This window comes from Vulpes lagopus, chromosome 21 (assembly GCF_018345385.1).
Source record: "Vulpes lagopus strain Blue_001 chromosome 21, ASM1834538v1, whole genome shotgun sequence".
NCBI classification, from domain to species: Eukaryota; Metazoa; Chordata; class Mammalia; order Carnivora; family Canidae; genus Vulpes; species Vulpes lagopus.
Window position 1 is genome coordinate 28,920,113 of NC_054844.1, and position 27,506 is coordinate 28,947,618.

The 27,506-nt window shown below is 42.4% G+C and overlaps 1 protein-coding gene across 1 annotated transcript in view; it reads right to left on the reverse strand.

The window, feature by feature from the left end:
- Window positions 1-2,352: 2,352 nt before the first annotated feature.
- LOC121479769 overlaps window positions 2,353-27,506 on the reverse strand; it is a 36,784-nt gene continuing 11,630 nt past the window's right edge. The window contains 8 exon segments of the mRNA XM_041735579.1: window positions 2,353-2,400; window positions 2,521-2,855; window positions 2,858-3,224; window positions 3,257-4,765; window positions 4,811-4,891; window positions 4,894-5,156; window positions 5,159-5,652; window positions 5,654-5,958. Coding sequence (XP_041591513.1) covers window positions 2,353-2,400; window positions 2,521-2,855; window positions 2,858-3,224; window positions 3,257-4,765; window positions 4,811-4,891; window positions 4,894-5,156; window positions 5,159-5,652; window positions 5,654-5,958 — 3,402 coding nt within the window.

Below are 27,506 nucleotides of genomic sequence, written 5' to 3' on the forward strand. Positions count from 1 at the left end.
GTTTGGTGAGGGTGAAACATTTTTAAGGAGGTATTGGTGGATGTGTCAAATTCAAAACCAGACAAGTATGAAGATTGCTTTCATTTGGGCTAGATCGAAAAAATTAGGGTGTATTAGCAGGGAGGTTTTGCCTTGGACTTATGTAGGGAGGGGTAAATAGACTATGGGTGGGATGATTTAGAGTTAGTTTGTTTTATAAGCAGGGAAAGTCTAAATAAATAAATAAATAAGCAGGAGAAGTCTCAGCTGAACAGGAAACATTTTTCTCTGTGGTTAACTAGTTAAGGGGAAGAAATAGTTCCAGTCTTAGAGACTGGGAAGAATGGGAAGTTGAAGGACCTATGTCTGCTCTTGTCATCAGGTTCTAAGAAGGGGGAAAAGGATCCTGGTCACAGGTAAACAGAGGAATCATTTGTGAGAGTTCTAGGAGTCATAAGAAAGAGTGGACAATGAAGTTTATTGAAGTCAACTGGAGAAGGATGATTCTTTGAGTAAGCCTTTCCTAGAACACAAAGGGATGGGGAGATTTGGGGTAAACAAAAGGTTGGAGGTGTTCTTTACCATAACTGCTTTCCAGAAGCACAAGGCTCAGGTTAACTTCAACATTGTCAGCTGTCATGAGGAAGGGCCTGTGTAAGGCTGAGTGCATATTGTCATGTTGGACCCTGGCTCACGGGTGCCAACGTGTCCCGGCGGACGCCCCAGAGACTCAGACCCCAGACAGGCAGATGCAACTAGCAAGAGGGGTTTATTGAACGTTTGCGCAAACGGGCTCTCCACCTCAGAGGTGGAAGAGCCCCGATTGGCAATTACAGGCATCTTTTAAAGGCAAAAACCGCAGGATTAGCATAGCATTTGGGTTATGACATGATTGATTTCTTTGAAGGTCAACATGGACATGTTCAGGGACTTTCCAGTCAGGGCATGGGGGAGATGGTTTTCTTATCTCGGAAAAACCACAGAATGTTTTTCGTTGCTTAAATTCCAGGAAGGCGTCTGGATGGGCTGCCTCTGGGTTAGGTCTGGTCCTACACTTTCACGGGGGGGGGGGGGGGGGGGTCTTCATTCCCTCCTCTTTGGGCTGATTTTAACCTTAAAATCTTAGGGAACATTTATTTCTTCAGTTTGGAGGGCCCGATATTGTTGAGTTAGTACCAGAGCTTGGGTAATGGACAATCTTTCTCAGATGAACTGGAGCAGCCAGGTTGAGGATGCAGGGGCCGAAAGTTAGCAGCAGGAGCAGGATAACTAGAGGGCCCATAATGGTAGAGATTAGGGTGGTCATCCAGGGAGACTGGTTAAACCAGCCTTCAAACCAGCCCTGCTGGGCCTCCTGGTCCCTTTGTCTTTTATTTAGCCTTTCCCTGAGTTTGGCCATGGAGTCCCTGATGACTCCAGAATGGTCTGCATAGAAACAGCATTCCTCTCCCAGGGCCGCACACAGTCCTCCCTCTTTCAGGAGTAGTAAATCCAAGCCTCTCCTGTTTTGAAGTCCTACTTCTGAAAGTGAGGTGAGGGACTGTTCTAACTTAGAAACGGACTGCTCTAGTGTCCGCAGATCCTCATCTACAGCTGCCTGGAGTTCTATATGACGTCGTGAGCCCTGGATCAGAGCAGCTGCGCCAGTACCAACCCCAGTAGCGACCCCTAGTCCCAGCATAACGGCTAGGGTTAGGGAGACAGGCTCGCGCCGAAAACGGGTGGGATGTCCGTCATACTGATTTTCTAGAGTTTCAGCAGGGTGATAGAACACCCTGGGTATGATCTGCACCATGACACAGAAGCCGTTTGAGCTATTTAGAACCTTAGCTGACACACAGGGGGTGAGGCCTTTGTTGCATGCCCACCAGGTTCCCGGCTGGAGCACCAGGTAAGAGTCAGTCCCTAAAATCGGGGCGGTAGTATTGCAGAGTCCCTGGTAACCCCAGGTGAGTATAGTTAGCCTTGACAGTGGTGTAATCTGGAGGAGGAGGACCTCCCATCCTGTGTCTCCCGTAGTCTCACACCCCCAATTTTTACAATAGAAGTGTTCCCCCCCTCCACAGGTGGGATTTAGCCTGTGATCTCTGTGGTACCCGGGACAGACATAAAAGGGAAGAGTGCTTAGCATGGCCCTTCTGTCAGGCGTGCCACATCCTCCCCATGGGTCTGACATCCTCCCAGTCGTCCTGGGGGGCTTTCTCAGGTTGGGGGCCCTAGAGGTGTCAAAGTATCCCTCTAGGTCCCATGGGCTGGGGGCCCCTATGGTTAGCTTGCATAAGTCAGGATATAGGTTAGGCCACCAGGTTTCCACGGGAGCAGTCTTAGTTGTGGACCAGAACTTGTCACCCCCAGACGTTAGTACCTGCCAGGTTAACCTTTTGGAGGTATGAGGGTTACCTTTGGTGGGGGTGAAGAGCGCTAGGAGAGGTAGGAATATAATAACTGTCATTGAACAATTTTTGAAAGTCTTATCTTGAGCGGGTTTTGGGTGCGGTGGAGCTTTCATTGGGGTGGCTCGCCCGGTCCGTCCTGGCTGGCGTCAGTGGTGCTCATTGATGGGGCGCGCTTGACGTGTGAGGCGTGGACCCAAGCAGCAATGCCGTCTACTTTTAGGGCGGTTGGGGTGGTTAGTAGTACAGTGTATGGGCCCTTCCAGTGGGGCTCAAGGGTCCTGGACTGATGTCTCCTGACGTAGACAGAGTCACCGGCCTGGAACGGGTGTGGGTCGGTCGTGTCTCCAGGGCGGTAGGCAGCTGCAAGGGGTTTCCAGATCTGGTGCTGGATAATCTGGAGCGCCTTTAGCCTGTCCTGTAAACCGGGAGTATTAGCAAGAGGGTCAATAGCAGAGTCTAGCAAGTCCGTCACTGGTGGGGTCCTCCATAGAGAATCTCGTAAGGAGTTAGTCCATGGCGCACGGGAGTGTTCCGGACTTGGAACAGGACCATGGGGAGGAGTTGGACCCATTCTCTAGTGCCAGTCTCCAATGTCAATTTGGTTAGGGTCTCTTTAATTGTTCTATTTATTCTTTCTACCTGCCCTGAGCTCTGGGGTCTGTATGCGGAATGTAATTTCCAATTTATCCCCAGTAATCTGGCCACCAACTGACTTACCTGGGAGATAAAGGCAGGGCCGTTGTCCGACCCTATTACCTTGGGCAGTCCAAACTGGGGGAAAATTTCTTCTAGGATTTTCTTGACAACCACCTGGGCAGTTTCTCGTTTGGTGGGGAATGCTTCTGTCCATCCTCCTGTGGGTCTAGTGCAGCGGCTCATGCTGTTTCATCGGCCATCCTGTTCCCCTCTGCTACTGGGTCGTTGCCTCGCTGATGCCCAGGACAGTGAATTATACTCAATTTTCTCGGCAGAAAAAGGGAATGGAGAAGATCTAGTATTTCTTCTCTGTTCTTGATGTTTTTACCTGCAGAGGTCAGGAGGCCCCTTCTTCAGTATATTTCTCCATGAATATGGGCAGTTGCAAAAGCGTACCTGCTGTCAGTATAAATGTTGACCTTTTTGTCCTTAGCCTTTTTTAGGGCCTGAGTTAGGGCTATAAGCTCCGCCCTTTGAGCTGAAGTCCCAGGCTTTAGGGCACTGGCCCAGATGACAGTTTTTCCATCTACCACGGCCACCCCGGCTTTACGTTCACCATTTCGTAGAAAGCTACTCCCATCGGTGTACCAGATTGCTTCATCATCTGGCAAAGGCTAGTCCATCAAGTCCCCTCTGGTGCCATGGACCTCGGCTAGGATCTGGTGGCAATCATGCATTACCAGGGAGGGGGACTCGGTTTCTGGAAACAAGGTGGCCGGGTTTAGGGATGTAGCCGTTCTGAACCATATCCGCTGGGAATTCAGTAACATGGCCTGATAATGGGTGACCCGAGCGTTTGAGAGCCATCGATCAGGGGGCTGGCGGATGACTGTCTCTATGGCGTGGGGGGCCACCACAGTGAGGGGTTGGCCGAAGGCCAACTTATCTGAGTCTTTTACCAGGACTGCCACAGCCACTATTATTCGGAGACATGGGGGCCATCCTGCAGCCACGCTGTCTAATTTTTTTGAAAAGTATGCCACGGGCCTTTTCCAGGGTCCCAGTTTCTGAGTTAGGACCCCTTTGGCTATTCCTTGGTGTTCATCAGCATATAGCGTAAATGGCTTGGTCATATCTGGGAGGCTCAGCGCAGGGGCGGTCAATAAGGCCCTTTTTATTTTGTCAAAAGCCAATTGTTGTTCCTTTCCCCAGTGGTAGGGGGTGTTGGATTTCGTGAGAGGATATAGGGGAGCCACCAGCTCTGCAAACCCAGGTACCCAGAGGCGGCAGAACCCGGCACTGCCGAGGAACTCTGGTAGCCCTCTGGCACTAGTGGGTGCTGGGATCAGGGCTACAGCCGTTTTGCGGCCCTCCGTCAGCCACCTCTGGCCTCCTTCCAGGAGATATCCCAGATAGGTCACTCGTCTCTGGCCTATTTGGGCCTTTTTGGCGGAGGCCCTATACCTCAGTCCTCCCAGTCTCTCGAACAGGGCCCCTGTACCTTTTACACAATCCTGTTCTGTCTTAGCCGCAAGGAGCAAATCATCCACGTACTGCAGGAGAACGAGGTCCGGATGGCCAACTCGGAAGTCTGCCAAGTCCTGAAGCAAGGCTTCGTTGAACAAGGTGGGGGAGTTTTTGAATCCCTGTGGTAGCCTTGTCCAAGTGAGTTGTCCTGAGAATCCCGTCTCAGGATCTTTCCATTCAAAGGCAAAAATAGGCTGGCTTTGAGAGCTTAACTTTAGGCAAAAGAATGCATCTTAGATAGAGCTCAAGGGTCCTTCTGCCTCAGTTAAAACTGAATGTTGAGCTCCTGTGTCAACCAGGAAGGTCACTGGTTGGCCCCCCACTTTAAGGGTTATCCGAGGCTTGGGGGAGGGGGCTCCTGGCCCTGACACCCCTCATCTTCATCTTCTAGGGACAGAACGGGAATGGGCTTCTTCTTAGGTCCCTGCATTTGGCCCTTCTTTGGACAATCTTTAACCCAATGTCCTTTTTCCTTGCAGTAGGCACGCTGGTCTCGTTCAACCCGTGGTTTTCTTTTGTCTCCCAGGTCCTTACTCTGTCCTGACTTACTCTGCCCTGAGCCCTGTACTACGGTGGCCAGTATCCTAGTCAGTTCTTTATTGCGTTTTTTATCTCTTGCTCTTTACAGATCCTTTCCTCCCTTTCCTCTGGGGTCTCTCTCTTGTTAAAAATCTTTTCTGCCTCTTTCACTAAGTCCTGTAAGGTGTATCCCTGAGGTCCCTCCAACCGTTGTAACTTATTACGAATACCCGAGGCCGATTGTCCGATGAAGGACATGATTACATCTGGTTGTCGATCTTCAGCCAAGGGGTCAAAGGGGGTATACATATGGTAGCCTTCCATTAATCTTTCCAGAAAACCTGCCGTCATCTCATCTTTCCCCTGCACTATAGCACGTATCTTTGCCAAATTGGTGGGGCGTTGCCCTGCCCCTTTGAGACCCGCTAGGAGTACCTGGCGATAGAGACGGAGCTGCTCCCTACCAGCAGCAGTGTCCTAGTCCCAGGTCGGGCAAACCAAGGGGAAAACGTCCTCGATTTCATTAGGCAGCTGGGTCGGCCTCCCATCCGCCCCCCGGACGTTCTTCCGTGCTTCGAGGTAGACGCGCTGTCTCCTCTGTGGTGAGGAGAGTCTGCAGGAGCTGTTGGCAGGCATCCCAGGTCGGCTGGTGGGTCAACGGAATTGACTCAATTAACCCGGTTAGCGCCTGGGGGTCTCGGGAGAAAGTGGGGTTATGAGTTTTCCAATTGTAAAGGTCAGAGGCAGAGAACGGCCAGGCCAGTATTGCGTCTGGCCGCCTACTGATCGGAGGGGACGTGCCTGGGAGGTCCAGACGTCTTCCGACTCTCCCCCGCGCTCTCGTGGAAAGCAGAGGCGACTGGAGAGCGGGGGTGAAGCGAGGGGTCACCTCTCTACCCCACTAGAGTCGGGGATGGAGCTGAGGGAGCGGAGGGAGGGGTAGGGGGTCTCGGGCCCGTCCCCCCTGAGAAGGGGTGAAGCATTGTATCCAGGGGGGTGGGTTCTTAGCGAGATCCTCCCACACTATGATGTACGGCACCTGATCGAGGTGTCCATTGGGTCCTGGCTGAAAGACCAGGGCCTTCACCTGCAAGATAATGTCAATATTAAAAGTTCCGTCCCTGGGCCACCCGACGTTGAGAGTCGGCCACTCTGAGGAGCAGAAGGTGACCCATCTTGTCTTCTGACTTCGACCGAAAGGTTGTGTGCCCGGCCGGCGACTTCTCTCCAGTGATCTAGAGTGAGGCTTAAGGGGGTGGTTACAGTCTGCCCCATGGGTGTAGAGAAGAGGTGAGCGGGGAGGAGGAGGACAGAGAGAAAGACACAGAACAGACAGACGCACACGGATGACAGGACTGGCCGCGCCTAGGAGAGGCGGATACGGATGGGAGCGGTCGCCAACATCGACCCTCCCTGAAGAGGAGGGAGAGCCGGGCTCCCTCCCTCTTCCAGACCACTCCGGAGTCCGACTCCGGAGCGGGACCAGGGGTCTCAGGGCACATCTGCCTCCTCACTGGTCCAAAAACAGAAAACAGAGTCCTGCAGGCACAATTCGGACCCGGCCAGACAGACGGACGAGACAGATATGACATTAGCGAGCTCGGTCTTACCTCCTACCGGTCTTAGGATTGAGCCTGGGGGCGTCTCGGATCCCTGACGAGCCCCCAAATGTTGGACCCTGGCTCACGGGTGCCAACGTGTCCCGGCGGACGCCCCAGAGACTCAGACCCCAGACAGGCAGATGCAACTAGCAAGAGGGTTTATTGGACGTTTGCGCGAACGGGCTCTCCGCCTCCGAGGAGGAAGAGCCCCGATTGGCAATTACAGGCATCTTTTAAAGGCAAAAACCGCGGGATTAGCATAGCATTGGGGGTATGACCTGATTGGTCTATTTGAAGGTCAACATGGACATGTTCAGGGACTTTCCAGTCAGGGCCTGGGGGGGCGGGGATGGTTTTCTTATCTCGGAAATACCACAGAATGTTTTTCGTTGCTTAAATTCCAGGAAGGCGCCTGCATGGGCTGCCTCTGGGTTAGGTCTGGTCCTACATTTTCATGGGGGGTGGGGGTGGGGGGTTCTTCAGTCATTGCTTGCCTTTAACTATTTACATTTAATCTTTTAGAAAAGGTTTATGCCTGGGATCCCTGGGTGGCGCAGTGGTTTGGCACCTGCCTTTGGCCCAGGGCGCGATCCTGGAGACTCGGGATCGAATCCCATGTCGGCTCCCGGTGCATGGAGCCTGCTTCTGCCTATGTCTCTGCCTCTCTCTCTCTCTCTCTCTATCATAAAAAAAAAAAAAAAGTTTATGCCTACAAAACTGATCCTACAGTTGTGGGACAGACATCGCTGCCACCAAGTGGCATTACCCACTTAGTGACTGCCAAACCTTAGACTTGGAAAGTAACATTCTTTTTTTCAGACTCCAGTGGGCTACACGTACCCCCAGGAGGGTACAAGAAAAACCACTGCGATGCAGGAAGAAAAAAACAGAATGTCTGCTTCATTTTATTTTTATGATAAAAGCAAGCAAGAATTTACCTCGGTACTGATATTTTAGCATAACAGTTTCCACTGGGTTTCTCACCCTGAATTAATATGTCACCTTCTCAGGGAAGAATAGAAGCTTCACATAGTGGTAACTTGCTTTTCTGAACCCCTTCAGAGTATAGTAACATCCTGCAAATTGTGAGCACCTGATTAAGTGCAGATAATACCTAGTGTCAGTTAAGCTTGCCCTTACACATGGACAAGTGGCTTTAAAAGATGCCCACCAAGAAACTGCTGGTTTAAAAAATAACTAATACCGCATGTACCAGCAAACAGGAATCGTGGAAACACTGACAAATATTCCTACAGTAGTAGATCATCATCAGCTACCTGACAAGAAAAGATTTTATTATTTTACAAGAAGTTGGTCAAAAATTCAAAATTATTAAAACTGTTTGAAATATGGATTTACTTTATTGTTGATATGAACCTCACCCTAATTGTAGTGTAAGAAGAGGTTTCACGAGATATCTGTTTTGGCTATTATAGACACCTGTCTACAAAGATTTGAAATAAACTTAACTTTGAAATAAACTTTTATTTTGAAATAAACTTGAATAAACTTCTTAAAATTAGAACCAGTTAATTTATACCTCTATTTTATAATGTTAATCAGCCTTTTCAAATTTGTGAAAATGCAGTGTACAACCATTGACACTTTCCCTGTTATAGTGGGAAAAACCTGTGACTGTGCCCTTATGATATATGTTAAAGTATAATCTTCAAAAGGGTAAAGTTATGACTCTGGCAAATATGAAATGAACACAGTTCAAAGATTTTACTTAACTCATTAAGTAATGAAGGAAACAATCAAGATGTTATAGCCAACTCAAAGAGCATCTGAGAAGCAAGGATGTTTACAGGATAAGATGTATGAGATATAAAATACCCAGGTGGCCAAAAATCTTTGGAATTATCTGTGCCACTGACAGAAGTTATTTGCATCTCTTTGAGACAAAAACCTTTAAGTTAACAAGTATTAAAAAACAGATATTCAATTGAGTAAATTTGAAGAGTAAATTGGCTTTACTCAACCATTCATAGATTGGCAGCATCCCATCTAACAAGTAGAGAAATGCTCTGAGGTACTGTGCAAAATGGAAAGTTTTTATAGCCAGGAGGGTAGGGCAAAGAAATTATTGGCAAAAGAAAAGAAGAGTTTATTTCAGGGGGTCTTATCATGAAGATGACCTGTTAGTGCTGATCAGAAATTTCCAGAGTGATTGGAAATTGGAAATAAATTTCCACTCTTGGGATAGACTCAAACAGCAATTGGGTTAGGTAGTAAGGTTTGGTGGGCCTTAACATAAGTGACTCCATTGTGGTCAAGTTTCTTTTTTAACACAAGTAATGTCTTGATTCTGGGACCTTTTATCAATGGTAATTATTAGGATAAACCTTACACTGCTCTGATCCTCTGGCCAAACTTAGCCCATGTATTATATAAATAAAGTTTTACTGGAACTCACCCAAGAACATTCCTTCTTGTCTATGACTGCTCTTGTGCTACAATGGAAGACCTAAGTACTCAAGCAAGAGTGCTAAAGCCCAACATATTTACTACCTAGACCTCAGCAGATAAAAGTTTATTGGCAACCTGTCCTTGTCAGTTTTTGGATGGGCTTTGCCCTCACACAATACAGAAGGGATGTGATACTCACCTTTTTTGCCTTATTTCCAAGCATTGAAAAATTTTCTTGACAGCTACTTGAGAACCTTCAATACATAGATTATCTGTTTCTAGTATCTTCAGATAGGACTTTCAGTTCAAGTTCCCTGTGTTTTATTTTTCCCCTAAAAATGTTCCAGATGTTTATTTTCTCTTATATTGCTTTATTAATTACAAATCATTTAGAGGACATTTATGTTTATCCTTCTAAATGAACTGCAACATTTCTTAAAGTATAAAATTTTGCATTTTTGTTGTGAAGTTTAATTAACTACACTATGATATATATATATCATACATATGTAGTTGTAGTTTCATTTTTTGGAGTATAATGAGACTACCCATCTGTATATCCTTGTCTTCATTTCAGTAACATTTTCCTTCATATGTGATATTACCTTTAGTATTTCACTTGGTATGCTTTCTGGAATTTTCTCTAATCATCACTCTGTAAGTATTCCATGGTCTACCTTTTATTTCTCTCATTTTTCCTCCAGTCACCTTCAGCATTTCTTTTGTAATCAGTGTACTTTTCACAAGACTCTATCCCAGATTATTGCTTTTTATCTTTTATTTGGGTAAACAAAATGTGTTCAGCAATAGCATTAACTTTTATCTTAATTTATATACTTAGCATCACTAGCACCTTTTTTTTCCTTTTCATGTTGTTTTCTTCACTCATACTTGAGCAAATATGTGTGTCCATGTATTCCTTAATGTTTTATTTATTTTTTCTTTAATGTTTTAGATAATTGGTATATTGTGAGAGGATATAACTTGGGAACAGCCAGATGGAAGAGATGCACAGGGCAGGGTATGTGGGAGAGTGTCAGGGCTGCCATGTCCTGTGAGTGTACCACTCTCCCCAAATCTCCACATGTTCACCAGCCTGGAAACTCCAAATTCTCTAAGTTTTAATCTAATCAATGTTTATTGAACACGTATTATGTGCCAGATACTGCAATGAATAGAACCTAGCCTTGTCACTTCCACAGTCTAGTGAAGAAATCAAATGTGTAACGGTGAAGAGTTTTTCTCTAAGAGGTGAAGTCTGAGTCCAGCCTGAGAGAGATGTCCTAGGTAAGTGAAGCCCGAAGGCAGGGGGAAAAAAAGAAAGGAGATACAGTTAATGGTTGCTGGAGGACTTTGGGATCTCTTTGATTTTAGAAAACTACTTCATTGAGCCTTTTGATTATGGGAAAGTAAACTTAAAGACCTGTTGGGGGAGATAAGATAGCAGCACAGTAGGAAGACCCAAGCTGTCCTCATCCCTCAAACAAATCATCCTGAATACCTAAGAGATTGGCCTGAGTACTGATAGAACAAACTGCACAACTAGAGGGAGAGAAGAGGCCACACTGAGGAAGTAGGAAGTGTGGAGATGTGGTTTGTGGAAGAAACAGATTGAGGATGCTGTGAGGGGAAGGAACCCTGGTCACACAGAAAGGAGAGGAAGCATGGAGTGTGTGGGGGATACACACAAGGAGAACACTTCCCCAGAACCATCAGCTGGGAAAATGAGAGGGGCTGATTTTTTTGAGTTCTTGCAAACAAAGGGGCTTAACGACTATAGGTTTGAAGGTCTGCAGGCTTGGCTGGGTTAGAGCTCTAAGGGTGCTGCCCTGCTCCTGGTTAGAAGGCAGGCAAGTAATCCTGGGGCAGAAGGTGTAATCTGAGGATCACTTAACACACATGGGGAGAGACTGTTCACTCTTCTTGGAGTGCATCTGTAAAAGGTGGCTTTCACAGAGTTGCCCCTCTGTGGACAGAAGCACCAGTAGGCCCCATTTCCCTCTCCTGGCCCTTAGCACAGGCACCTGCTGAGAGTGGGTAACCCAGACACTGGCTATCTAGCCTGCTTTGCTCCAAATCTCATGTCCCTGTGTTCTGGTGTGACTGCCCTTCTCAGTCAAACCTGCATTGGTCCCAGCTCAGTGAACCCTCCTCCAGATGACCATCGCAGGCCCCTACCACAGTACAAGCCTAAAGTGTGGAGTTATAAAAGTTAGCAGGCTTGACTGGGACAGAGCCCAAAGTGCACTGTGCTGCTTCGGGCAGGCAAACAACCTGGAGACAGACAGCATGAACACAGAGATCTGAAAACCACCTGGGAAGCACAAGGATAAATTATTCACTCTTCTGGGAGGGCTTTCCTGAGAGCAGTAAGCACAGACTACCCTCAAAGGATGTGGTTGGTGCCATTTCCTCCTCTGCCCCTCAGCATAAACCAACTTCAGTAAACAGCACAGGGCCAACTCTGGCTGCCTAACCTGCTTATACCAAGTCATGCTCCCTGTGCATGCTCTGCTGCTACTGCTTTTCTCAGGCAAGTGTGCAGCAGGCCCCTTCCCCAGAAGGCCATCAGAAACCACTGCACACACTATGTCTACCAACTATAGAGTTCTGCAAGGCTTCTGTTCTAGTGGAAGTAGTATCAGGTCTTACTTAACAAGCAGACTAGAGCACGCTTAGTTAAAACTCACCACACTTTGGCTAAGGTCCAAACACTGCCCACTGCAAGCAGAACTTTGCAGATGACTGACCTGAGGGATAAAGCAGCCAACACAGAGCACATGTAGCACACACCAGAGACACTCCCCGAAGCACGAGACTCTTGGCATTATATGACTGCTTCTTCATAAAGCCATTACTCTCAAGGGCAGGAAACATAAACAGGCTTTTCTGACATGGAGAAGAAGACAGAGACCTAGACAAAATGCAATGACAGAGGAATTCAACCAAAAAAGAAAGAACAAGAAAAGGTCACAGCCAGAAATCTAAGCGAAGCAGAAATAAGTAATATGCATGATCCAGAATTTAAAGCAACAATTATAAGGATACTTGCTGGACTTGAGAAAAGCACTGAAGGCATCAAGGAGACCCTTACTGCAGAGATAAAAGGAGGCAGATGGCTTATTTGAGGAAATAAGAGCTGAAAACTTCCCTAATCTGGGGAAGGAAACAAACATCCAAATCCAGGAGGCACAGACAGCTCCCATCAAAATCAACAAAAGGAGGCCAACATCAAGATATATTGTAGTTAAATAAGCAAAATACAGCGATAAAGAAAGAATCCTAAAAGCAGCAAGACAAAAGAAGTCCCCAACTTATAAGGGAAAACTCATAACACTAGCTGCAGATCTCTCCACAGAAACTTGGCAAGCCAGTAGGGAGAGGCATGATATATCCATATGCTAGATGGGAACTATATGGAGCCAAGATACTCTACCAGCAAGGCTACCATTCAGAACAGAAGAAGTGATAAAGAGTTTCCCAGACAAACAAAAACTAAAGAAGTTCGAGCCCGGCAAGAAATATTAAAGGGGACTCTTTGACTCAGAAAGGAAGACTAAAAGTGGCAAAGACTAAAAAGGAACAGAGAAAGTTTCCAGAAACAATGAAAAAACAAGTAATAATATATCATTAAATGCATATCTATCAGTAATTACTCAGAATGAAATGGACTGAATACCCCAATCAAATGGGTTAAAAAACAAGACCCATCTATATACTGCCTATAAATGACTCATTTTAGACCTAAAGACACCTAAAGATTGAAGGTAAGGGGATAGAGAAATATTTATCATGCAAATGAAAGTCAAAAGAAAGCTGGAGTAACAATGTTTATATAAGACAAACTGGATTTTAAGCCAAAGACTGTAAGAAGAGATGAAGAAGGGCACTATGTCCTAATAAAGGGGTCCACCAACAAAAAGATCTAACAATTGTAAATATTTATGCCCCCAACATGGGAGCAATAAAATTTGTAAAACAATTAATAATAAACATAAAGGAACTAATTGATAAATAATATACTAATAGAGGATTTTAACACCCTACCTACATCAATGAACAGATCATCTAAACAGAAAATTGACAAAGAAACAAGGGCTTTTGAATGACAGACTGCACCAGATCAACTTCACAGATATATACAGAGCATTTCATCCTAAAGCAGCAGAATTTCTTTTCAAGTGCACATGGGACATTCTCTAGAATAGATCGCATACTAGGTCACAAATCAGGCCTCAACCAGTACAGAAAGATTGAGATCATACCATGCATAGTTTCAGACCACGATGCTATGAAACTTGAAGTCAACCACAAGAAAAAATTTGGAAAGACCACAAATACAGGGCGGTTAAAGAACATCCTACTAAAGAATGAATGGGTAAACCAGGAAATCAAAGAACAAATTTAAAAATACAAGGAAACAAATGAAAATGAAAACACAACAGTCCAAAACCTCTGGGATGAAACAAAAGTGGTCACAGGAGGGAAGTATATAGCAAAACAGGCCTACCTCAAGAAGCAAGAAAAATCTCAAATGAACAATCTATACCTAAAGGAGCTAGAGAAAGGACAACAAGCTAAAGCCAGCATAAGGAAGGAAATAACAAAGATTAGAGCAAAAATAAATGGTATAGAAATTAAAAAAACAACAACAATAGAAAAGATTAATGAAGCTAGGAGCTGGTTCATTGAAAAAATTAATAAAATCGATAAATCTCTATCCAGACTTATCAAAAAGAAAAGAGAAGGGGGGGCACCTGGGTGGCTCAGTTGGTTGAGCATCTGATTTTGGTCAGGTCATGATCTCAGAGTCCTGGGTTCAAGCCCTGTGTCAAGTTCCTCACTCAGCCGGGAGTTTGCTTGTCCCTCTTCCTCTGTCCCTCCCCCACTCATGCTCCCTCTTTCCCTCTCTTAAATAAATAATCTTTTAAAAAAGAGAAAGGACCCAAATAAACTCATAAACGAGAGAGGAGAAATAACAGCCAACATCACAGAAATACAATGATAAGAGAGTATTTTTAAAATTATATGCCAAATCAAACAATATGGAAGAAATGGATAAATTCCTAGAAATATATGAACTACCAAAACTGAAACAGGAAAAATAGAAAACTTGAACAGACAGATAACCAGCAAAGCAACTGTATCAGTTGTCAAAAATTTCCCAACAAACAAAAGTCCAGGACCAGATGGCTTCCCAGGGGAATCCTACCAAATATTTAGAGAAGAGTTAATACTTATTCTTCTCAAATTGTTCTAAAAAATAGAAATGGAAGGAAAACTTCCAAACCCATTCTATGAGACTAGCATTCCCTTGATTCTAAAACCAGACGAAGACTCCACTAAAGAGGAGAATGACAGGCCAATATTCCTGATGACCAAGAATGCAATAATTCTTAACAAAAAACTAGCAAATTGAATCCAACAGTACATTAAAAGAATTATTCACCATGATCAAGTGGGATTTATTCCTGGGCTGCATGATGGTATAATATTCACAAATCAATCAAATGTGATGATATACCACATTAATAAAAGAAAGGATAAGAACCATATGATCCTTTCAATGGATGCAGAAAAGGCATTTGACAAAGTACAGCATCCACTCATGTTTTAAAAAAAAAAACCCTCAACAAAGTAGTTATAGAGAGAACATACTTCAATATCATAAAGCCCATATATGAAAAATCCACAGCTAGTATCATCCTCAGTGGGAAAAAAGCTGAGCTTTTCTTCTATGGTTAGGAACCATACAGGGATGTCCACTGTCACCACTGTTATTTAACATAGTACTGGAAGTCTAGCCTTGGCAATCAGACAACAAAAAGAAACAAAAGGTATCCAAATTGGCAAGGAGGAAGTCAAACTTTCACTATTTGCAGATAACATGATACTGGAGACCAGGGATCGAGTCCCATGTCGGGCTCCCTGTGGGGAGCCTGCTTCTCCCACTGTCTGTGTCTCTGCCTCTGTGTGTCTCTCATGAATAAATAAATAAACATTAAAAAAATATATAAAGAACTTACCAAACTTAACACCCAGAAACCAAGTAATCCAGTTAAAAAATGGGCAGAAGACATGAATAGACAGTTTTCCAAGAAGACATGCAGATGGCTAAGAGATACATGAAAAGATGCTCAATATCACTCATCATCAGGGAAATACAAATCAAAGCTATAAGGAAAGACCACCTCACACCTGTCAGAGTGGCTAAAATTACCAACATAAAAAACAATACATGGCTAGGATGCAGAGCAAGGGGAACTCTCTTACACTGTTGGTGGTAGTACAAACTGGTGCAACCACTCTGGAAAACAGTATGGAGGTTCCTCAAAAAGTTAAAAATAGAACTACCCTATGATCCAGCAATAGCCCTACAAGGTGTTTACCCAAAGAATATAAAAATACTGGGGGGCCTGGGGGGCTCAGTCTGTTAAGCACTGGACTCTTGACTTCTGCTCAGGTCATGATCTCAGGGTTATGAGCTGGAGCCCCATGTCAGACTCTGCACTGGCCATGGAGCCTGCTTAAGATTCTCTCTCTCTCTCCCTTTGTCCCTCCTCCTGTCTCTGACTCCCTCTCTAAAGAAAAAATAAGAAAGAATACAAAAATACTAATTCAAAAGGAAGCATGCACCCCAATGTTTATAGCAACATTATCTACCATAGCCGAATTATAAAAACAGTCCAAGTATCCACTGACTTATGAATGAATAAAGAGGAGACCATGTATATATACAATGGAATATTACTCAGTCATAAAAGATGAAATCTTGTCATTTGCAATGATGTGGGTGGAGCTAGAGAGGCTTGTGCTAAGCAAAATAACTCAGAGAAAGACAAATACTATATGATTTCACTCATGTGGAATTTAAGAAACAAAATAGATGAATAGATGGTGGGGAAAGGGGAAAGAGAGGCAAAACAGGAAACAGACTCTTTAGAGAACAGACTGAGGGTTACTGGAGGGGAAGTGGGGAGTGGGGATGGATTAAATAGGTGAGGTATTAAGGAGGGCAGGTGTTGTGATGACTACTGGGTATTAGATGTGATAAGTCACTGAATTCTACACCTGAAACTGATATTACACTGTATGTTAACTAGAATTTAAATAAAAACTTGATGAGAAAAAAAAAGTTCTATCTTAGGATAGAGATGTCTCAGGCATTGGGGAGCTAGGGTGCTTTGCTCATTGTTATAAAATGTCTTCTTATCTGTCTCCTTTCAGTAATAAATAAGTAATAAATAACATCATTTTACTAAACACATACTTTTCTTTGGTAATTAGATATGTGCCCTACCATATAGGTTGGTCACTCAGCTAAAATTTATCTGTGCTGTAACTCTTATTGGGGGAAAGTCTCCTGATTTAGATTCTTCAGGTAGTTTATTTTTTAAAGATTTTATTTATTTATTCATTAGAGACACACACACACAGAGGTACAGACATAGGCAGAGGGACAAGCAGGCTCCACACAGGAAGCCTGAATTAGGACTTGATCCCAGGACTCCAGGATCATGATTTGAGCCAGAGGCAGACGCTCAAGCACTGAGCCACCCAGGCACCCCGATTCTTCTAGGTCGTTAAAGGAGGCTACAAGTTTTTCTTAAGCCTGGCAGGTCTCAGTCATGTTCAGCTCAAAATAGTACACATGCCAAAGTGGTACATTTTGGGGAGACTTGTTACAAACACTTCAGTGTATCACCAACTCAAATACTATAACCAAAGTCGGCTTCAAAGAAATGATTTTCCAAAATTATAAGTAACTCAGTAATATTCTGGGCCAAGTAAAGTACAATCTTTCTTAGATTTACACAATGGTTGTATTCCTGGAAAGCTCAGCGTCTAGTAAAAGCATACAAAAGCTTTGTGTTTACATGGAAAGCAAAGTTAGGTTTAAGCTCAGATAATAATGAACAGGTTTTTAACTTCTAAAAATGTGTGGAGGGATTAGACATTCATGCTGAGGAAACAATTTTGCATTATGAGATGCTTCTACACATTGGATGTGTCCTCCTTACTAAGTGGTGCCCACACAAGTCTCTCCACTCCCAGATCCCAGTGATTGAAAAGACTTTCAGAAATTTCCAAATTGACCTCTAGGGGGCAGTCTGATTCTTGCGGAGAATCCCTGAACTTGGAAAAGGTCTGTTTTTTACCACTTTTTTTTCACTTTCACTGTGGGGTAAGGTGGGGTGGCATTATTTCCTTTGCCTGGGAGGCTGGCTTGGGTTGAGGGTGAGTGGTGGAAACAAAGGAATTTTTCTCTCTCTTGCTAACCACCAGGGAAGGCTGAAGTATTGGGACTTTAACATAAATGAAAGGCTAGGTAACTTTTGACGCCTTTCTCATGCATTTTAAGTTTTCCTTGGTCAGTTTGTCTTGCATAGAAAGCTGGAGTCAAAAACCCTTCCCTATAAAAATGATAAAATAAATGCAGAGATATCTGTATGTATGTATGCAAATGTACATATATGTATATTGTATGTGTACACACACATATTAATCATGTCATTGCTTGTACTGTAGAAAAAAGTGGAGGCAATAAATAAATGTCCACAAACAGGGGCGTGGATTTAAAAAAAAAGAAAAAACAAACCTATGTTATCTCCATAAAATGGAATAACATTGTAGCCATTTTTTAAAAACGAGGTAGATCAATTCACTGGCTTTGAAGAATGTCCTCAAGAGCAACAAAACTACAAATTTGATGTGCCCAGAAATAGAATTGAAAGAATATAAACTAAAATATTATTAGTGGAATTATTATTTTTTTAATTTTATTATTTATTTATGATAGTCATACAGAGAGAGAGAGAGAGGCAGAGACAAGGCAGAGGGAGAAGCAGGCTCCATGCACCAGGAGCCTGACGTGGGATTCGATCCTGGGTCTCCAGGATCACGCCCTGGGCCAAAGGCAGGCGCCAAACCGCTGCGCCACCCAGGGATCCCCTATTAGTGGAATTATTACCGGGAATCTGAGAATTGCAGGGAGTAGTAGGACATTTACAGTAGGATGACCTCCTAAGTCATGACCACAACGCACAGAAAGCTATGTGTGATATCAGATTTCAATTAGTTATCATTTTTTATTCTCTTTTCATCTTCCAGTGTTGTTAAAACTCATGTGACCATGAAACCCTATTTACCTTTTAGAGAAAGCAGTATTTGAAGAAACTGATATACAGCTTAATAAATGAAAGTGTATGAATTTTCTTGTGTAATTATTATTATTTTTTAAAGATTTTATTTATTTATGCATGAGAGACATAGAGAGAGAGAGAGGCAGAGAGACAGGCAGAGGGAGAAGCAGGCTCCATGCAGGGAGCCCGACGTGGGACTCGATCCCAGGTCTCCAGGATCGTGCCCTGGGCCAAAGGCAGGCGCTAAACCACTGAGCCACCCAGGCTACCCAATCACTCTGTTTCTTAAAACTTCAAAGAATTTTAAAATACAGCTGAAATCCCTTACTTTTGCTTACACGGTATATATGATCTAGCCCCTCGTTATGTTCCAGTCTCATCTCTTACCTACTCACACTGTCCCTTCCCATCCTGCCACCCTCCTCCCAACTTCCACACACATAGGCATTCTCTCTCTCTATTTATACTTGACTTCCTTCATTTGTTCCAGTAGGAGAAGCTTTGCTCATGCTGTTGCTTCCTGAAACCGCCTCCCCTCAAATCCCACATATTTCTGGCTAATTTCACATTCTTCAGGTACCAGCTGCTAATTTCTCCAGGAAGGCTTTCCCCGGATCTCAGATACTCATGAATTTTTCCTGTGTCTCCAGTCCTCCACTCAGGAAGCACCCTGTACTTCCCATCTGTCGTGATCATGCTACGAAGGCACACACGTGAGTTGTGTCTTTCCACAATGTCAGCTTTATTCAATCTCAAAGCAAGGTTAACACAATTATAAAGCAGGTTCAGGATTCCAAACTCATTGACATCTTACCACGTGTTTAACTCGGTTTCTTACACAGCACATAAAGCAAAGCCCAAGACAAGTCACACAACAAACAAGATAGAACAGGCGGTAGGTAGAAGGCAGCACATCAAACCTGATGTCACCCTGGGTGCACGGTTGAAATAAGGCCTGTCTGATCCGATCATTTCTTGGCTCTTACTGCTTATTATGTCCCAGCAGTGAAGGATCTCGGTTGTTTTTATTTTAAAAGATTTTATTTGTTTATTCATGAGAGACAGAGAGAGAGAGAGAGGCAGAGACATAGGCAGAGGGAGAAGCAGGATCCTCAAGGGGAGCCCGATGTGGGACTCGATCCTGGGGCTCCAGGATCACGCCCTGAGCTGAAGGCAGATGCTCAACCACTGAGCCACCCAGGCATCGTAGGATCTCGATTCTGATCAGAGATGAATTGGCACAGCCTTTGGCAGCAGCTGCCTTCTTAAAGTGCTCGGACGTAGACAGGTCAGCATCTAAAGAGCCTGACAATTGGCTGTAAAAATCCTCCCTTTTTAAATGGGATTTAATCTTAGGCTCCTGTAGGCCTCCTCTGCTTCTGTGGGTTATCATTTCTGGGGTGTCATAGCTGGTGCTGGTCTCAGCCATATCTGGTAGCTGCAAAGCCCCTCAGCTGCTTACATCACTGCTTGACACATGCCCTTGCTTGACATGAGTGACTTCATTTTGCTCTTAGCACCATCACAGTGTGGGTTGTCATCATTTTTTTTTCTATTTATTATATGGGCTTGAAAAGACTTATTTACTTCTACTGTTGTTTATCATTATTTTCTACGTGAGATATCATTGACATATAACATTGTGTTAGTTTTAGGTGTATGGCGTAATGATTTGATATATGTATATATTGCAAAATGATTACCACAGTAGGTTTAGTTACCATTCATCACCACGTAAGTTGTAGTTTTTTTTTCCTGTGATGAGAATTTTTGAGATTTTCTTGTGAGTAGAATTTTTGACATCTACTCTCTTAGCAGTTTTCAAAATATAATATAGTATTGTTAACTATTGTCACCATGCTGAACACTCATCCCTAGAACTTATTTATTTTATAACTGAAGTTTATATGGTTTCACTCCCCACTCCACACTACCTCCTGCCTGTGGCAACCACCAGTCTGTTCTCTGCATCTGTGAATTTGGGTTTGGGTTTTTGTCCTTATTTTGGTTTGGTTTTTGTTTCTATATATAAGTAATATCATATAGTATTTGTCTTATTCATCTTTCTCTGCTGACTTATCTCACTTCGCGTAACGCCCTCAAGATCCATCCTTGTTGTCACAAATAGCAGTATTTCCTTCTTTTTTATGGTAAACAATATCCCATTGTGTGTGTGTATCTGTATCCATTCATCTGTTGATGGGCACTTAGGTTTTTTCCATATCTTGGCTCTTATATCTCATGCTGCAGTAAACCTGGGAGCACAGATGTATCTTTCTGAGATAGTGACTTCCTTTCCTTTGGTATTAAATACCTAGAAGTGGAATTGCTGGATTATATGGTAATTCTATTTTGAATCTTTTGAGGAAACTTCATACTGTTTTCCTTAGTGGCTGTACCAATTTACGCGCCCCACAGCAGCACACAAGGCTTCCCCTTTTCTCTACATCCTTGCAAGGGCTTGTTATCTGTTGTCTCTTTGATAAAAGCCATCCTAACATGTGTGGGGTGACAGCTCATTGTGGTTCTGATTTGCATTTCTCTGATAATTAATGATGTTGAGACCCTTTTCATGCACCTGCTGGTAATTTGTATATCTTCTTTGGAAAGACATCTATCAGACCCTCTGCCCATTTTTAAATGGAACTGTTGGTTTTTTGCTATTGAGTTGTATGAGTTCTTATATATTTTACGTATTAACCCCTTATCAGACATAGGATCTGCAAATATATTCTCTCATTCTATGGTTTGCCTTTTCATTTTATTGATGGTTTCCCTTGCTGTATGGAAGTTTTTAAATGTGATGTGGTCGCACTTATTTATTTTTGCTTTTGTTGCCTATACCTTTGATGTCAAATCCCAGAACTCATTTCCAAGACTGATGTCAAGGAACTTATCCCTTGTGTTTTCTTCTAGGAGTTTTATAATTTCAAGTCTTATGTTCAAGTTCTTAACCCATTTCAAGTTTATTTTTCTGTATAGTTTAAGATAATGCTCCAGTTTCATTCTTTTGCATGTGGCTGTCCAGTTTTCCCAACACCATTCACTGAAGAAACTATCCTTTCCCCATTGTGTATTCTTAGCTTCCTTGTTGTTAATTAATTGACCATATGCATGGGTTTATTTCTCATCTCTCTATTCTGTTCCATTGGTCTATGTGCCTGTTTTTATGCCAATATCATACTGTTTTGATCACTATAGCTTTGTAAATTCAATTTATTTTTTTCTATTTCATTTAACAACTTTTTTCTGTTAAGGATAATCTGCAACCTGAAAATAAAGCAAAATCATAGCATGTATCCTCTTAAAGTCATACTAGAAGTTCTTCCACGTATTATATAGTTTTCTAGGGCAATGATTCTCAAACTTAAATTGGTGAGTAGAATGACAGTTTTATAGTTTTGGAAATCTCTTTAATCTCTGGCTTAACAGAAGACATGGATTCCTGTATCTGTTTCTTTTTTTTTTTTTAAGGATTTTATTTATTTATTCATGAGAGACAGAGAGAGAGAAGCAGAGACATAGGCAGAGGGAGAAGCAGGCTCCATGCAGGGAGCCTGATGTGGGACTCGATCCAGCGTCTCCAGGATCACGCCCTGAGCCATAGGCAGATTCTCAACCGCTGAGCCACTCAGGCATCCCTCATATCTGTTTCTGTAGTCAATCTGCTGCAATATCACATGTAGGCTCTGGAAAACTCTATTGTATACTCATGAAAGGATGAAAATGAAAAAAAGCAAATATATTTACCTTATTATTATAAAAATAATTTGACCTTGCACACCTCTTAAAAAGGATTTTAACCCTATCTGGCCTCCTCCCCCATCTCCAAGGGTCTCCACACAGCACTCTGAGAGCCCTTGACCTAAGGGACTGTACAATCAACTAGGACCCAGACTCTGAATTTAGATGTTAAATGGATGGATAATTTTCAAATGATATTTCTTTTCAGTACAATGTAAATATTTTATGTCCAATAGAAAAAGTAACTCCAAAGGTTACAATTTTCATTTTAATTTAAGCAGCTTTATGTGTAATTTAGCATAAATTGTCATTTCTTTTTTCCCCAGTGATTTTATATATATATATATCCAGTCTCTCAAATTCTCCTTTGAACCAGTTTTTCCACCCTGTTGGTCCCTTCATTAATGAGTTAAATAAACCTTTGCCCTAGATTCACCTTTGGTACTTTCTTACTTATTAATCTAAGAGTCCTGTTTTTAAGTATTTGAATACCTTCATTTTTCTTTTTTACCTTGAAAAATTTGAAACCTTTTTAAAAGTTGCAAAACTACAGTGAATACTCTAATGCCATTTACAAGATTCAGTCATTAAGTTTTTACCACATTTAACTTTCTGTCTCTCCATCCATCCTTGTAAGGATAAATTTTTAAAGTGAATTTCTGCAGTTGTCAAGAAGGAAAGGAAAGAAACCTTTCCCTACTCCTCTTCTTAGATCATTTCTGTGAGAAAGCTTAGTGAATATGAATCCTTTCTCTAACAGTTTTTTAAAATAAACATTTTACTTTAGATGCTAAGTATGAGGGTATTCTACTACACATCTAAATATGATCCCACTCAGAAAACTTAGAATTTAGAGGCATCTGGAGGGCTCAGTCAGGAGAGCTTGTGACTCTTGATCTAGGGGTCATGAGTTTGAACCCCATGTTGGATGTAGAGATTACTTTAAAAGGATAGGGCAGCCTGGGTGGCTCAGTGGTTTAGCACTGCCTTCAGCCCAGGGTGTGATCCTGGGGACCCAGGATCGAGTCTCACATTGGGGTCCCTGCATGGAGCCTACTTCTCCCTCTGCCTGTGTCTCTGCCTCTCTCTCTCTCTCTGTGTGTCTCTCTCTACCTTTCTCTCTCTCTATGTCTCTCATTAATAAATAAATAAAATCTTAAAAAAAAGAGATTACTTTAAAAGAATAGAAAGAACTTATACATTAAGCTATCCTACTTTCTAATATCTGATCCATATTCAAATTTCCCCAATAGTTTTAATAATGTCCTTTATGGTTTTCTTTTTTATTTGAGATCCAGTCAAAGATTACACATTCCTTAGGAATTTGAACCTTCCTTGGATAGGTGAAAGGTTAAATTTTTAACCTTTCTTCCCTCAGAGTTTCTGCTTCTTTTCTGTATGTAAGAAGTAAACAGGTAGATAATAGCATGATATATTAGATTCTAATCTTTGTATTTGTAAATTATTTGATTTTACTAAACTTCAGTGAATTAGGTTGCTTTTAGTTGTAAGTAATAGAAAATCCAAAACAAAAATGACTTAAACAATTATATTTAATATCTTAACTAAAAATAAATCTAGAATTAGAATAGCTGCTCAGTGATGTCATTACTGTTCTTGAGTACCTGGGTGGCTCAGTCAGTTAAGTGGCCAGCTCTTGATTTTGGCTCAGGTTGTGATCTCAGGGTCATGGAATCAAGCTGTGTGTTGGGAATCCATGCTCAGTGGGGAGTCTGCTTGAGATTCTCTCCCTTGCCCTTTGCTTCTCCCCACCTCATGCTCTCTCACTGTCTAAAATAAATAAGGAAATCTTTAATAGGGATACCTGGGTGGCTCAGCAGTTAAGCGTCTGCCTTCAGCTCAAGGCATGATCCTGCAGTTCCAGGATCAAGTCCCACATCAGGCTGACTCTATGGAGCCTGCTTCTCTGTCTGCCTATATCTCTGCCTCTCTCTCTATGTGTCTCTTATGAATAAATAAATAAAATGTTTTTTAAAAAAGAAATCTTTAATAAAGAAAAAAAACAAATTTCCTTCCATCTTTCCATTGTGCCATTCTCAACATATTGGTGTGCTGCCTTAGGCTGTCTTCCTACATGATTCCAAGATGGTTGCCACAGTTTCATGGTCACATGTGCATGATAATGTTCAGAGGTAGAAAATAATAGATCTCTTCTTGACTCTTTTTAAGAGTGGAGATAACCTTCCTGAAAGCACCACCATCCCCAGCCTTCATTGCCTAAAATTTCATTTCATGATCCTGCTCAAACCTGCTCATCTTGGCAAGCAAGATGACAACTCCATGATTGGCTCAGGCCAGTTAAAATTTATCTCCTAGTCTAAGAGGACACTGAGATTCCTCTGAAGGATTTGTCTGCATAATGAGCATAATCCGGCTTGGGAAAGATGACAACAGTGTCTGCTTTACCTAGTTTTTTTTCTCACATCAAAAGGAGAATGATATCATTTATGCAATATTGCTATGAGTATAAAATAAAATATGTAAAGTCCCCTAAGCCAGGGGCTGTAGTGAAATATGTACTGATTATTTATATTTCTTCCCTTGTTTTCTATTTCTTTTTTAAAAAATAATTTATTTATTTGAGAGAAAGCATGAGTGTTGGGAAGGGGAGGAGTAGAGGGAGAGGGAGAAGCAGACTCCATACTGAGCAGGAAGCCTGACATAGGGCTCTATCCCAGGACCCAGAGATCATGACCTGAGCTGAAGACAGACATTTAACCGACAGAGCTGCCAAACAGCCCCTTCTTTTTAAAAAAGACTTATTTATTTATTTTGAGAGAGAGAGAGAGACAGAATGTAAGCAGGGGGAGGGGCAGAGGAAGAAGGAGAGGGAATCTCAAGCAGACTCTGTGTGGTGTGTAGAGCATGAAACAGGGGTCAGTCCCACAACCCTGAGATCATGACCTTTAGATCATGACCTGAGCCAAAATCAAGAGTCAGATGCTCAACCACCTGAGCCACCCAGGCACCCCCTCTCTTGCTTTCTTCTTAAGGTTTACTACTGTTGTTCAACAAAAGATGGCAGCAAAGGGAAAAATCTTCAATTTAATATTTTCTGCTTGCACCTACCTAGCAGAGAATATTAGTTCCCCTAGTTATCTATGTTAGAATTTATCTATGTTAGAATTTATCACTCTTTAAGTACTCTGAATTTTAATAGTACTAGAAGAACAATTTTTAATAGATCATGGCTTGTATTATTCATGTTGTAATAGCTGTTCTTGAAATCCCATAGTGTCCACTTGTATCAGTCACTTCAGAAGAAAAGAACATATTGGAATTACAATTCTTGGCTTGGAGAGCTATTAAATAGACTGGGAAACATGCTATTCAAACCTCTTGATTCTCCAATTATTTTTACTTGAGGGGCAAGTAATTTCATAATTTTGCAATGCCTATAACAAATATGTTAATTAACCCCTAATTGATTAATACTCACACCTCCCAGTGGAATTTGTTGTTGTTGTTGTTATTTAAAGATTTTATTTATTTATTTGAGAGAGAGCACAAGCAGGGGGAGCAGCAGAGGAAAAGCGAGAAGACTCCAGCTGAGCAGGGAGCCCAATGTAGGGCTCAATTCCAGGACCCTCGGATCATGACTTGAACCAAAGGGATATGCTTAACCAACTGAGCCACCCAGACACCCCTCCCAATGGAATTTGAACTTCAGTTCAGTTCAGCAAACATTTGTTAAGCACCTGTTATATGCTAAAGTCTGTGCTGTACTGCCTTAGGAGAGTCTATTGGGTTAGACAAAGACTCAAATAGAAATTCCAACAAATAAGGTAAGTGCTAAGGTAAAGATGCATACGTGGTGACATAGGAGCAATGAGAAGGGTACTATACTCCATGTGGGGGACTGGGGAGATTTTTCTAGAGTAGATGAGACCTCAGTTGCAGTACAATGAATGAGCTGGGTTTAGATGAGCAAGAGTAGGCTAAGCAAAGAAACTTGGGAAGTCATCACAAGCCATAGTATGAATCCCAAACTTAGAAGTGGAATTTTGGGAGTATGGGGATCTGTGACAGGGTTTTGCTAGCAATTAAGTATTCCCTGAGAGTAAGATTTATTATAGAGAGAAGGAGATGAAACTGGGGACCTAGGGAGTCCAGTTCATTGAGGATTTTTCAGACCAACTGAGAATGAATTTTAATGAATAAACAGTGGTCCCACACTCCCATCTAAAGAGTTTTAGGCAAAGAAGTAATATGGTAAAAATTTTCTGTTCCAATTGATCAATATGTCTATTTACTGGATTTGGTTTTAGTTTCTTGAAAATGTTTTGCAAGGTGCCTGGGTAGCTCAGTTGGTTCAGTGTCCAATTCTTGATTTCAGCTCAGGTCATGATCTCAGGCTTATGAGACTGAGCCCTAAATCAGACTGTATGCTGGGGTGTGAAGCCTGCGTAAGATTCTCTCTCTCCCTCTTCCCTCTGCCCCTCCTCCCCTTAAAAAATGCTATTGACTTGATTACAAAGCCAGGTTAATTGTCCCATAGAAAGTCCTAAATTCTGGTTTTGACCGAATATTCCTCCTACAGTTACCTAACTTTTTCCTATATCCTCCATGTTTCCTATAGACTTCAGGCTTGATTAGATTCAGGTCTGAGGTTTCTTGTTTGTTTTTTAAAATTTTTTTCATTTTTTTCAAAATGCATCATATGCAAAAGCATGTAATACCTGGTTGCCTTACCTTTAGTGGATGCTAAGATTGACCAGTAAGTCCAACCTGCTCCCTTTATTGGAAAATTTCCTATTAATCTTTTTATCTAATGATTTTGTTATCCCTTGCTAACTATTTCATTAGGAGTTGCAAAATGTTGATTTTCTAATTCAACTATAGAACTCTTATCTACTAGAGCTATTTGATTTCTAGGAAATTCTGTTCATACTAGAAAGGCAAAATCTCATTTCTCTTCCTTTAGTTATCAATTTTTAGAGTAACGAGTTGGTGCCCAGCAATCTTTAATTGTATCCATACATTCTTGTAAGGTTTTATTTATTTATTCATGAGAGACAGAGAGAGAGAGAGAGAGAGGCAGAGACACAGGCAGAGGGAGAAGCAGGCTCCATGCAGGGAGCCTGGCATGGGACATGATCCCGTGTCTCCAGGATCAGGCCCTCGGCTGAAGGCGATGCTAAACCACTGAGCCACCCAGACTGCCCATTCTTGTGTTTTCTTTACTCTTGTTTTTTTTTTTTTTTAAAGATGTCTTTTAAATTTTTTCATTTTAATCATTTGGAATCATAATTTTTTTTAAGGATTTTATTTATTCATTCATGAAAAACATAGAGAGAGAGGCAGTGACATAGGCAGAGGGAGAAGCAGGCTCCATGCTGGGAGCCCGATGTGGGACTTGATCTCCAGACTCCAGGATCACGCCATAAGCCAAAGGCAGATGCTCAACTGCTGAGCCATGCAGGTGTCCCTGGAATCATAATTTTTTTCATGATAAAATCATCTCATCTTTGACCAATGGAAGCCTCTTCCAGCTGGCTCATGGTTTTTTGTTTTTTGATGTGTTCCCATTA